The 13919-nt window shown below is 35.9% G+C and overlaps 1 protein-coding gene across 1 annotated transcript; it reads right to left on the bottom strand.

Annotated features, from left to right (window-relative positions):
• Positions 1-4383: 4383 nt before the first annotated feature.
• Positions 4384-5434, bottom strand: RBCS1 (ribulose bisphosphate carboxylase small chain, chloroplastic). The gene is made up of 4 exons (NM_001406457.1): positions 5185-5434; positions 4957-5091; positions 4745-4797; positions 4384-4600 (listed from the first exon to the last, which is right to left on the bottom strand). The coding sequence occupies exons 1-4, from the start codon at positions 5359-5361 to the stop codon at positions 4423-4425; spliced, it is 543 nt and encodes a 180-aa protein (NP_001393386.1). The 5' UTR covers positions 5362-5434; the 3' UTR covers positions 4384-4422.
• Between the last annotated feature and the right edge of the window lie 8485 nt (positions 5435-13919).

Here is a 13919-nt window from a genome sequence, read left to right as displayed (position 1 = left end):
ATACTATCACCGACGAGTTAGCGGAGGTGGATGTACAGCGATATACGAGCCTCCGTTTTCTACATCATATTGCCCGATTCGAGGATACAGCCATCTACAGTTGGGGTGGTGCTGTCATCTCATATTTGTACAGGCAGATGTGTCGGGCTTGCATCGGCACACAGAGAGACGTTGGTGGCTTTCTGCCGCTTCTACAAGTGACAACATATTCAAATAATATGTCCATTAGTTACAATTCTACCTAGTTATAGTTAATCTTATACTTTACGTCAACTTTGTATGTTAGGTTTGGGTCTGGGAGCGATTTCTGCAGTTTCGGCCACCTCTACCATAGCTACCGGCTAATGTAGAAATTCCGCAACTCCCTCTAGCTTGTAGGCGGGTTATGCGTCGTACTCTTGCACGAGAGTATGATGCCCATCATAATCTCCCCCTCTACAGGGATGTGTTGGATCTGCTGGAGGACGCACAGGTGAATATCTAACTAAACTTACCTGTTATAGATTAACTTAGTGTTGCGCATACTAACGGTTTGTGTTCTTATTTGATAGTTCATCTGGACGACGTACAGCGATGAGGTGATAGGTACCCTGCCAGCGTATTGCACGTTCGGCCGACATAGTTAGAGGGCTTCTGTCCCGCTCATATGCCTCGATATTGTCGAGCATCATGCCTCCGAGCGGGTATTTCGTCAGTTTGGCCTGCCGCGGCCTATACCAACTCCGCCTGCATGGCATGCTTTACATTATGAGAGGGATGATCGGTCCAGGACGGATGACACATTTATGGCATGGCTTAACGAGCAGTTGGGTACTTGGGACAGGCGAAGGGACTTGACCCCACCTCCACAGCACTTTCCTATTCAACGTTATATGGCATGGTACCGCACGGTTTCCCGACTTTTTATCAGGAACCCGGTTTATTAGGCACACGGTCGGTACGTCCCATACGCCGGGAGACACGAGGCCCTGGTATGTTTTCTGTTATTATTAATTATATACCTGTAATTTAGTGCCAAATATGTAGTTTATATTTTTTACTTTGTGCAGGCGATTGGATTGCATATTGTCTATCATATGGGGCAGCAGATGCAGAGTCATGTCCACGATCCTGTGGCCATGCAGGAGTATAGTCGTCGATTCATGGATGTGGCTTCCCAGACACTGCAGCGAGCCTGATTGGATCAGCGTTTGCTACATGAGGCTGATTATATGGACCCAGTGCAGTACCATCGAGGTCATGGTATCCCACGAGCTGGTGGTGCCCGACGAGCTGGTGGTTCCGGACGACGTGGTCGTGGGCGGAGAGGAGGTGGTCCCCAGCAAGGGAGCATTGAGGTTCCTGCTGATGATGTTGTTGATGATATGGCAGGTGGCATGCATGAGACGGACATGCCGTCTTACAGCCTTGGAATTTATCGCACTCCAGTGCCATCGCAGGTGACCCCATCAGGTCAATTATTGATCACGGGCTCGGATATTCAAGGAATGGATTGGGGTAGAGGATTGACCGACCCGAGATTTTTATAGTGGGCGTCGACTGAGTTATGGCTCCACATCACATGCGCAGGTATGAGTTTATTAGTATTGAATTTGAATTTGTTTTAACTGTAACTTATTTATTTTCTTTAACTTTATTAATTTCCTTTTTAAGGCTTCATACGATGCTATGACAGATGACTACATTCAGGATCTAGACACGATGATGGTAAGACAATATAAATTGTTGTGAATTGTTATGTAGTTTTCTATACTAAGTTTCATATTTTTATGTAGCCTTCTACTGGAGCTGATAGCACCACCGATACATGTCATCCTGCGCCACATCCGTCTATAAGGAGACGACTTGATGATGATGATCCTGATAGCGTACCCGGGCGGGAGGGGATGCGCCTCAAGCCAGCAGCTGCATTGAGACACACCGGATGCGAGACACATTGATTCGGCCTTCCTTTTTTTTATTTGGTATAAACAATATTTTTGTATACATTAACAATAATATTTAATCGAATATGCCCATTACTTTTTTTAGTTCTCCATTCGTTTGATAGTTTCATAAAATAAAATTTAGAACAACACAAGCATTAAACTTAACTTCCACTTCAATTAAAATAAAATTTAGTACAACACAAGCACTTAAACTTAACTTCCAGTTCAATTAAAATAAAATTTAGTACAACAAACAAGGAAAACATTACTACAGCACAAACACAAACATAGCAGGCCAACATAATAAAAATATATGAAATATGAAAAATACACTAAACACATACATGCCAATGTTTAGCTCCGGTTGCCATTTATTCTCCACTCCAACCACTTAAATCGTTCTTTCCGTTGTTCCTTTTCTTCTTCTACCTCTTTCAGTTTCGCCTTCACCTCCGCAAGTTCCCGTTTATATTTTTTTTACGTTCCTTTTGTGTTTCACAATTTCATTATGTTTTCCATTTTTCTTCTCTCACCTCCTTCAGTTTCGCCCTCAAGTCTGCAATAATTCTATTGTTTTCTTTTTCATGTTGTCGTTGTCTTAAACACATATTATGAAGAAACTGCAGTTGTTCTCTGTAACATTCCTGATAACATGGTTCATCAACCCATTCCTCAAAATCACAAATAGGTTCGCCGGGAACCTTGTAAAACTGGTTCATACAGTGCTAGTAGCGGCGTCCAACTTCACCACCGTCCCAACAATTTTGCATCAAGCATACTTTTCCACAGTTGCACTTTGGTGGACGAAGAGGTTGAGCCATTTGTGAAATATTTGCTTTTAGTAAAAAAAACCTTACTTTTAATGAAATATTTGCTTTTAGTAAATTTTGAGCATACAAAATAACTACAATGAACCCGTTATTTATAGGCGAGTCAACATACACATAACGTACTATCTAATGGCGCTATATTTTGTGTGTTAAATATCATGATGTTGACAAGACAACTTTATGTCAGCTGGTCAGCTTTTTCAGTTCGACAAGACAACACACACATAACGTACTATCTAATGGCGCTATATTTTGCGTGTTAAATATCATGATGTTGACAAGACAACTTTATGTCAGCTGGTCAGCTTTTTCAGTTCGACAAGACAACACACACATAATAAATATACAGATAATTTTATTAAATTATTATTTAAATAGGTAAAACAACTAATTATTACAACATCAACTCATGGGTAGTTAGGTACACTAGAAGAACACGCACCCCGAGTTTGATTACTGATTCCACCCAAAGGATATTTTCTACGGTCGTGTCCTGTTTGCGAGCATATACCACATTTGCGCGCATAAACAGTATCACTAACATCCATTTGGTTTCGTATACGCGTTCTCTTCTGCACCTATTTTTTACGCAAATAGGACTTGTTACACACCATTTTAAATGGTTCCGGAGGCCAATAATGCTCAACACCCACTGACTGCAACTGACCACTATATATGTTTAGGTATTTGGAAACACTATATTGTTGATCAACATAGTTGGTCTCTGAAAAACACTCAAGGAATGGTGGAATAACTTTCATAATCTCAAAGTGGTTGGGGGGTTGCATGGACCATTTGCATTTAGGACAGGAGATATTACCTAAAATGTCAAATACATTGATAATCCCTTAAAATTGTCACCAAGTTTCATTTAGACACCTTAATTGAGGCCTTTATCTATTAGACACTTTTTTCCACCATCTATTAGACACTTATAGCTTGTTTGGCCAAGCTTTTCCAAGATCAAGAGCACTTTTTTTTTTCTCAAAAAAAATATTTTTTTCAAAGTTAAAGTGTTTGGCTAAGCTTTTATAAATAAAAGTGCTTTTAAGTAGAAGCAAAAACAGTTTTGGAGACGCCGAAAAAAGTAGTTTCTCTCCAGAAACACTTTTTTGAAAAATATTTTTGAGAAAAATAACTTAGAAATACTTTTTTACAGCTTGGCCAATCACTATTTGTTGCTCAGAAGTACTTTTCAGATTAATTAGTCAATCACAAGCTGCTTCTCACCAAAAGTATTTTTGAAAAAAATATTTTTCAAAATAAACTGATTATAGAAGCTTGGCCAAATAGACTATTATTGTATATAAAAAATGTAGCTATCGAGCATCTTGAAATTTTTCTATCATCTGAAATTGGTTGGAGTGAGGGTGTTTTATGGTGCGTGTGTGGACCATAATTTGCATTTAAGATTTGCAGATATTATCAAGATGAAACTCATATACGCCACACGAATGTGAAACAACAAAATTTACAAACAAAGCACCAAATCATAATTATTATTAGTTCTCATAACTTGGTAGGAATCCAAAAACATACACCGAATAGAAAGTAGGAAACATAAACAATTTTTGTGGGAAGAAGAAAAAAAAAGAAGCTAAGTAACATTTCAAACAAACTGCCCCTAAAGTCAGACAATAGGGTAAGTTGTCCTAATATGAAACTTAGTAGCCTTCTGGCTTGTAGGCGATGAAACTGATGCACTGCACTTGACGCACGTTGTCGAATCCAATGATACGGATCCAGGCCTGTGGGTATGCCTTCTTCGCCTCTTCTACCTCAGCCAACACTTGGGTGGCATCAGTGCATCCGAACATAGGTAGCTTCCACATGGTCCAGTATCTGCATCAGTACCGGATTCAGGATTTAAAATTCAAGATTTCGTTCTTCTAAAACATGGTCTCGAAACATGATTTTGTACTTCTTTTCAAGATCTGCGTACATATATCTATAATTTAACTAAAATATTGTGGATTTGGTACTGACCTGCCATCATAGTATCCTGGTGACTTGTTGTTTTCACGATAGACAAATCCGTGCTGCACATGCAAAATAATATATTAAAGTTAAAAGTTAAATTTTTTCTAAATATATAAATATATCGTCTTCTTCTTTCTTTTTTTTTTGTGGAACAAATAGAAGGAAAAAAATGTCGCATAAAATTGAAGGAGTATGCAAAATTTAGAACAGATATTGACCTCAGTCTCGAATTCCAAGCAAGGAACCCATCCATTTTTCAAAAGGTACTCAACTTCACTAAGCAATTGCTCCTGGCTCAAATCAGGAAGGTATGAGAGAGTCTCGTACTTCTTCTTGTTAATTGGTGGCCACACCTATATTCCACCAAAATAGAATTTTTAGCTATGACATGTTAAGATGCATTAATTGTATCAAAATTTTTTGCACTGTCATTGTATATAAATTACCTGCATGCATTGCACTCTTCCGCCGTTGCTGGCAATGGAAGTGATGTCAAGGTTTTGCTTCCTTGAAACAGGGAATGAGGCAGCTGACTTAAGGCCAGTGAAAGGTGCAACCATGTTAGCTTGAGCAACATTGCTGCGGGTGGCAACTGCTGCAGAGGAAAGAACTGAGGAAGCCATTGTTAATTACACTTTAAGACAGAAAGATTTCTCTTTCTCCCTTTTCCTTTTTTTTCCTTTAAACTTCCAAGATGGTCATTGCATAGTTGCCCACCACTCTATATATAATGATAAGGTTTTACATATTTCCCATATCTAACGGACAAAAATCAACAACCCCCTCATCTTGGAGTAAAGCTAACCATTGGATTATGTGGTTCTTGATTCACTACACAAAACTTAATATCCACACATGAAAGGTTGGAAAATTATATTTTGAGCTAAGCCATTGATCATTTAATTCACCACAATGGAGGTGCCACGTGTAAGCACCTCAGTAATCTTATCTCATCCTAGATGGGGTAGGAAGAGGATATGAATGTGTGGTTGAGGTTGGTTTTTTTTTTAAAGTCCCTTTTGCTTGGACTATTGCGGTATTTGTTTTTGTATGTATACATATATTTTTGTGTTTCAAAATATTCAAACTAAACTTAATAGCTAGAGTACTCTTTGTGAAAGCAGCTATTCACTACTCAAATGCAAATTATGTTCATCAGGCTTCGATTCTTTATCACATGAGAAGCAAACAAAGACATAATTAACTTTGTAAAAATCTCAATGAACTATATATGACATTGGAGTTGAGGCATTCTTTAGGAAATGAGAGCAAATGCCATACTTTAATCAAAATGATCACTAAATATAGTGTTTCATGATTACAAAAACATTGTCAAAACGGACAAGGGTTCTGATTGAATTAGAGACAAAATGGAAATTATATAGAGAGGAGAGGAATACCATAGTAGAATAGGAGCATTGGCGAGCCTCATCCGATCTTTTATGCTAGACTGATTAGATTGTGGAGGTTGGTATTGTTGCCTCTGCTGATTTTGAAATCATGTAGTTCCTTGTTCCTAAGGTCTCGAATTATTCTACTGCCATAGGTTCAAACTACAACTTGGTGAACTCTACGAAAAACCTGGGTGCCTCTGCCCGATGGAGTTAAAATTATTACCACTTTGATAGTTGCCTCTGTCAGTACTTCCCACAATATTTACCACTTAATCTGCAGTTGAGGCCTAACACATGTGTTGGATGATCCATTTCACAAAAGTCACAAACTGATGATGGATGGCTCTGGACCTTGTCTAAGGTCAACTTTCTTATCTCTTTGGTCATGGTATTTACCTGGGCTTGCATTGATGTATTAGAGTCCACCTGGTGAACCCCAGTTGATTTTCTTCTATCATTACTCTCAGCGGACCATTGGTTAGCATCTTCAGATGGCTCATCAAGAATCACAACAATCTCCTTAGGGGTTTTCTTCATTAAAGGACCTCCAACTGCAGTACTCAGAGGTCGTCGTGAGGAAGGTGTCAGTCCATCTCAAAAGTCCTGGAGTTGCATTCACAATTCGATTCCATTATGCTAACACTTTCTCGCTATCTCCTTGAATCTTTCTCAAGCTTCGATGACCGTTTCAGTGTACTTTTGGCAGAAGTTGTGGATTTCCCTTCTGAATTTCACTGTTTTTGCAGCTGAGAAGTACTTGTCCAGAAACGTTTTTTTCATATCTTCCCATGTACTAATCGACCCAGTTGGTAAGCCTCGAAGCCATTGCTTTGCGTCATCCTTCAGTGAAAAGGGGAATACCCTTAAGCAGACTGCATTTTTTAACACTCCATTGTACTGAAAGGTGTTCACGGTTTCCTCAAAGTCTATCAAGTGGGTGTTAGGATCTTTATTTGCCTTCCCTCTAAAGACACAATTATTCTGGATGGTTTGAAGCAAGCCTTACTTCAACTCAAAATTATTTGCTGCAACGGGTGGAGGTCTGACACTTGACAGTCCCTGTTTGAAGATTGGTCTGGCATAGTCACCTAATGCCCTCGCAGGACTGGGAGCTGTATTTTTAAACTGCTCTTCAACTAGAGGTCGTTTTAGATGGAATCTTCGACCCCTAATATTCTTCAACAGTTTCATCAGCAGCTCTAAGGGCTCCTTTAGATGCTATCCTTGCAGCTTGTTTCTGTTGTTCTGCCTTTCTTATAGCTAAGTCTGCTCGATCATCATTGTTCTTAGCCATGTGTTCTTGGGATGAAGATTGCCCTAACACATTTTTGGTGAGTTCTTTCTCTTTCCTCAATTGTCGTAGACGCTTTTCTACCTCTGGATCGTGTGGAATCACTTCTTTTGAAGAAGATCGAGTCATACACCAGAGAAATTAAACTTGTTGCCTGCACACAAGTGAGAAAACGTGAATACAAGAAAGTAAAATACGTTCCTGAATTAGCACCAAAAATAATTCCGAACAATTTTGATTGCCAATCCCCACAACGGCGCCAAAGTTTGACGAGCGCAAAACACAACACATAAATGATGTTCGCTAGCCAAAGATAGTATAGTTTTATTATGTATCCACAAGGATTTGATTTAAATAATGTCCAAGTAATTTCTGGTTTAATGCTATTCAGAATGATTAACACTTTGATTGAATGATTATGATCTAAAATTAACTATTAAAATTAAAACAATTAATCACATAGACCTAGAGAGTAAGCAATGGGTTATTATCAAGACGAAGAATAAGGTTTTTGATATAATAGGTGGAAGAATGATATCTTGAATATGACATTGTTATATTTCACTCTTGAGGTTCTATCGATTCTCATGAATTCGATCAATAGGTGATTAGTTTATACTTCCGATTCAGACTCCTCTATTGATTAAATCTAAATCTTTCAAATAAACTAATGTAAAATGTGGTGAAACTCGCAAGAATCTATTGATAGGAATAATTTAAGAAAAACTTCTCGTGAATAACTCTCAATCTTAATGTAAACGGTAACTCAAAAAGCACTATCGATTACTTCAAAGGATCACCAAAATAAACTAAGGCATACAATACAATAATATGCAATAAGATATTTCTCTTTCGATTAAATACTAGTATAAAGAATTAAATCACCACTAATATTAAAACTCTTCCAATAAATTCAAGCAATTAAACAGTAGTCAAATCCATAAACAACAACCAAGTCATTAAATCATGTCAAAACCTAAGGTAAACTACTCCATAGATATGCAGAGTTAAAGAATAAGAAAGCATTAATCCAACGTTACAATCCAAACTCGCGAATTAAATTGGTAGAAGGAGGATGAAATATTGAGTCTTTAAGCCTCCAATGCTCTCCAAAAGCTCCCAAGGTCAAAAGTTCCTTCACAAACGTATTTTTGATGTATTTATACCGTGTGGAAACGAGTCCGAACGGAACTACCCTTTCCAAGCCGAATTAGGAAACTACTCTGAGAATTTTATACAGGCACGACGAGCCCCGCGCTTGTGGGTTTTATTAGAGGCTTGCAATCTTCGTCAGCAGGCTCCACTACGCTGCCGCACCACACAATGTGGCGCCCCATGCGGTGTGGCAGTATAGTTTTCTCAGAGTAACTTGTTTCTTTCACTTTTTGATATCCAGACTTGGTCCTCAACCCCTGAATCCGATTCTGACTTAATTCAAAGCTCCAACTTGTTCGACTTAGCTCCAGATTATCTTTTTACTCGAAATCATTTCCTGCAAGGCATAAAATACGTAATAAGTGCAAATTGTTATGAAATAAAAGCAATTTAGTAAAGCATGAACAAGAAATAAAAGCAATTTAGTAAAGTATGAACAAGAAATAAAAGCAACTTAGTAAAACATGAACAAGAATAGAGATAGAGAGAAGGAAGAGATTTTCTTCTTCAATTGTGTGTATTTTCCTATCTATTACAAAGCCTTTATATAGGCATGAAAAGTGAAGCAAATATGTCATGGAATATGTCATTGAACATAGAAAATATGTCATTGAATATGTCATTAACCATTTGAGAGAAAGATCATGGAGGAAGAGTAGACATCCACCATATTTTGATTTTTATCATAACACTCCCCCTTGGATGTCCATAAATAATGTGCCTCGTTAAAACCTTATTAGGAAAAAACCCTATGGGAAAAAAAATCCTAATGAAGGAAAAAGAGTACACATATTAGAAATACGCCTTTTGGTTGCCTCGTTAAAAACCTTGCAAGGAAAACCCAATGGGACAAAACCTTGTAAGGGAAAAAGAGTACAACGCGTATTAACTCCCCCTGATGAGATCATCAGTTCACATCGTTGAGCCTTCGTATCCCAATCTTGTACACTAGTTTCTTGAAGGTTGACGCCGGTAGATATTTGGTGAACAAATCAGTCATATTATCACTTGAACGGATCCGTTGCACATTAATATCACCATTCTTTCAACAAGTACTCTCTCGGGTGATTATACCACATGCGCCCTGATTGTTTCAATCCGTATAAGGATTTTTGAAGCTTTATTTAATAAATTTCTTGGAAACCTTAATATGCTCCAAGACAATTTAAATCTTTCAATGATATCCACTATACGCATATCAAGTTTTTCATATATTGCCAGATTAAAACCTGAAGTGACTATATCCACTATAAGAGAACATGTCTCCATATATTCAATGTGAGGATATTTACTAATTTTCTTGTGCCACAAGTCGTCTTTATGTCTATCGACTTGAACCTTTCGCACAATAACACATTTATACCTCAATTGACTTTATACTTTCAGGTGTTGGACTATCCGTCCAACTTCACATTTTTCAAGTGAAGTCAATTTCATTGCGTATTTTTTATTTGGCCAATCTTTTATCCGTCCAAATTTCATGACAGATTTGATCTCAAGATCCTCGTCAATATTAATCATATTGAGCGCTACATTATATTAACAATATCGTCGACAATCATTTTATGTCGGTTCCATTATTACCCAATAAAGACATAACTTATTGAGATCTCTTTATTTCATTATTTTCAGGTACCTGAGCCTCTCCCATGAGGTCTTATGAAGTGTTATGTCGTGGTGCTCTTCTAGGGCACTTGCCTCCTTATTATGACCATTTTGAATATTTGCCCCTCTCCTTCTTCAAGGAGTTTTATCTTTGGAACCGATTGGTCTGTACACTTCATGTGTGACGTAGACTCTGTCCCTCATGGACTTTATTCTATTTTGAGCATTAGCAGCTGAAATATGACATTTAGCTTTGGGTCAGCAAATGCGTCTGGCAATAATTTGTAAATGAATATCACTTGAACTTCAAGTTTATATTTTCTTGTACGAGGATCTATATGTATTCATAATAATTCATTTCACGTATCACTTTCTCAGCTGCCCATTTTCTCCCCCTAATGTTGGGATCACCAACACATTTCCCAACCATCTTTGGGAACTCATCTTTGTGCATTTTGGTGGCATAATTAAATCATATAGCACATCCATATTTCTATATAGAAATTATTTGGTTCCTGACCCTGAACCGATTGTGATAGGGAGAAATTTTTATAACTTGGCTAGATGCGTACAAGTGCTGCTGTATATTAAATAATAAATCTCATACCAAATTTCGTTTTTGGGAGTTTTGTTCTCATAACCAATGATTTAGCTATAATTGGAGGCATACAATTTCTGCTAAACCAACTTGGATTTAAACCAGTATTATTAAGATAAATCATCATAATTTATATTCTGGAATTGTGCTCTAATAATTTGAGCAAGCAATCTTGCAAAAACCAAACTACAAGTTGATAACAAATGCACATGTGACATAAAATAGATGCATCTATTAAAATCATATAATAGTAAACGGTCCACATGGCAGGTGACTGAGCCCATATATATATCACCTTTTATTCCTTCCAGAAATCAAAGGATTCAATCCCAACCTTTAACTGGTATATCATGAGAATAAGCAGCACAAGAGAATTCTTGAAGAATCTTCTATTCTTCAATATATGTCAATGTAATTCTTAATTAATTTTTCGCATCATAATTGAACCGAGATGGCTAACCGGTCATGCCAATTAATATTTGTTTTAGTAAACCTCTAGTTTACTGGTGACATATGATTCCAACATCATGCTTATATTTGTGTAGTACAAATAGAAAGAAGATCGGGTAACCTTTCATATTTACCCAATATGATTATAGAAATATGAAGATATTCAATCTTCCTTTCATTTATAGTCTCAATATGCCAATCACTTTGACTTATATAGTTGAAACTCAAAAAGTTTCTTTTGAGACTTTACAATATCAATGTCATGAATAAGTTTATTCATCCGGGTAGTAACAAATTAGTTTTTCCGGAGTTCTTAACAACTTTTGTACTACAAGATCTTTTATCATACCATTCATATGGTAAATGTCTCCTTCACGGAGAAAATTATATCATAATAAATTGTCATGGTCAAAATCATCATAAGCAAAATCATTTCATTTTGCCTTTAATAACTTTTATAAGGCATGACAAAATAATATTTGGCATATCACATGTACGCGACCAATGACATATTCATGTAACCACACAATAATATTTATTCTCTTTATTTTACTCAAACCTCCCTTAGAGGTGAGTTGTGTGGTATTCATATAATCATGAATTGCATGTCTTTATTCATTGCTTTTATCACATATTGCCACATTCAACTTTAGGAATGAGTTTGCATTCTCAATGCTTATCACAAGTCACATTCTCTTCAAGAAACTTATTATGCACTGTTATCACATTCACTTCAAGAATGGAGCAAATCAAGTGGGACAATTTTTATGCCTTTTCATGAAAAATATATTATTTTTCTTTAGTCATCATTATATCATCAATATAGTACATTGTGACTCAAACTCAATGTCTTACCAATATAAAGGCATGTTAGGCCATAATAAATTGGGACTCAAACCCAACTCTTATCATTATGGAGCATCAGGACTTGATCCCGATGTCTTAATCAATAGCATAATAGGCTAAAAAAATATTGAGATTCATTCTCAAGCCTTAATTTCAATCGCATGCCAAGAAAGTTGTACACAGCTAATTTGCAACTTAGCAAATCAAATTTGCTTTCTTAAATAAGTGTACAAATCTCAAATCAGCGTAAAACTTTATTAATTATTTGTAGCATCTATATGAAATACAATTGTTTGTAGTCATAATATTTCTTCTAAATTTTATTAGAGTTTAAAAGAATCATAAAATCATTGTCTTAATATTTGTTGAGTCTCTCTCAAAAATATTGTTGTTTTCGGGGTATACCCTACCTATTGGATTTGATTAAACGCCATGACTTTCCTTCACTCAATTCAACCAAGCAATTAGTGAATAAATTTATCAAAAATACACCATATAGGTAACAACACATATATAGTACTAATACATAAATTCAACATTTATATTACCTGAAAAGTGACATTATAGGTAACAACTTACCAGTTGTAGCTTGTGCATCATTCATATAAAATACTTAAAAATGATAAGTTAGTAGCAAACATCAAGTAAGTTATGGATACTCAAAAATACCTCTTCTAGTAATCATACTAATCATTGTTTGCTTTCAAATGATACGACCATAAATTATGAAGTATACTTTCTCAATAGCTGGTTTGTTTTCCAAACTTCAAAGAAGTAATTAATCAACTTAGATAAAGATGTGAAGTATTTCTTATTTTCTTCAAGATGATTTATGCTTTTAATCAGTGTGACCAATTTTATTATTATATTTTATTCCTTTTTTTTTTTGGTACTATATGCAAGTGTAAAAATTCAAAAGGAAAAAAAATATTCATCCAAGTAAAAGAAAATGTTAAAAGCGGCAGGACAGATTGAAAATAGTTAACACATAAATATGCATAAGACAATTTATATAAAATATCCTTGGTTACCATGACATGCATCATATCAACAATTAACTGCTACTATGATTTTAACATATAGAACTTCGAAAATTTTATTCCATTCATGTGATATAAAAGATGTAATATTAATATGTGCTTATGCAATACAGGTGTAGTACAAAGTTGTGTGCATATGAGATTTTAAAGGAATGACAAGTATAAGATAATCATACCTTCTTACATTTCATTATTTACCATATGTAGTTTCTCTTTACATTTAACCATGTGATGATATGTATGGCTTCTAATTGTAATTTTTCTGGATGTAGGAATTTTTTTTTGTAGATATATAAATACAATTGGTTAGAGACTCGTGCTGATAACGTGTTATGAAATAAAAGCAATTTAGTAAAGCATGAACAAGAAATAAAAGCAATTTAGTAAAGTATGAACAAGAAATAAAAGCAACTTAGTAAAACATGAACAAGAATAGAGATAGAGAGAAGGAAGAGATTTTCTTCTTCAATTGTGTGTATTTTCCTATCTATTACAAAGCCTTTATATAGGCATGAAAAGTGAAGCAAATATGTCATGGAATATGTCATTGAACATAGAAAATATGTCATTGAATATGTCATTAACCATTTGAGAGAAAGATCATGGAGGAAGAGTAGACATCCACCATATTTTGATTTTTATCATAACACAAATCACTATTATTTAAGCTCAAACACAAATTAAGTGCAGTAATTAGAGTGCAAAATACGAATAAAACACTAATTTCTAGCCTACTATCATGGTCATCACAATTATAATGGGTTGCTCGCAATTGCGAAGGAGACCTTGCATTTTCAAAGTG

Source organism: Nicotiana sylvestris, chromosome 9 (genome assembly GCF_000393655.2).
Source record: "Nicotiana sylvestris chromosome 9, ASM39365v2, whole genome shotgun sequence".
Lineage (NCBI taxonomy): Eukaryota > Viridiplantae > Streptophyta > Magnoliopsida > Solanales > Solanaceae > Nicotiana > Nicotiana sylvestris.
Note: the sequence above shows the minus strand (reverse complement) of the source record. Positions and strands in the feature narration are given on the sequence as shown.

Excerpts from the sequence above, each read along its gene's own strand:
- RBCS1 (NM_001406457.1), bottom strand. The coding sequence starts at position 5,361 with ATGGCTTCCTCAGTTCTTTCCTCTGCAGCAGTTGCCACCCGCAGCAAT. Across the intron at positions 5,092-5,184 it reads GAAGAGTGCAATGCATGCAG|GTGTGGCCACCAATTAACAA; the intron begins GTAATTTATATA and ends GGTGGAATATAG. Across the intron at positions 4,601-4,744 it reads CCAGGATACTATGATGGCAG|ATACTGGACCATGTGGAAGC; the intron begins GTCAGTACCAAA and ends GTACTGATGCAG.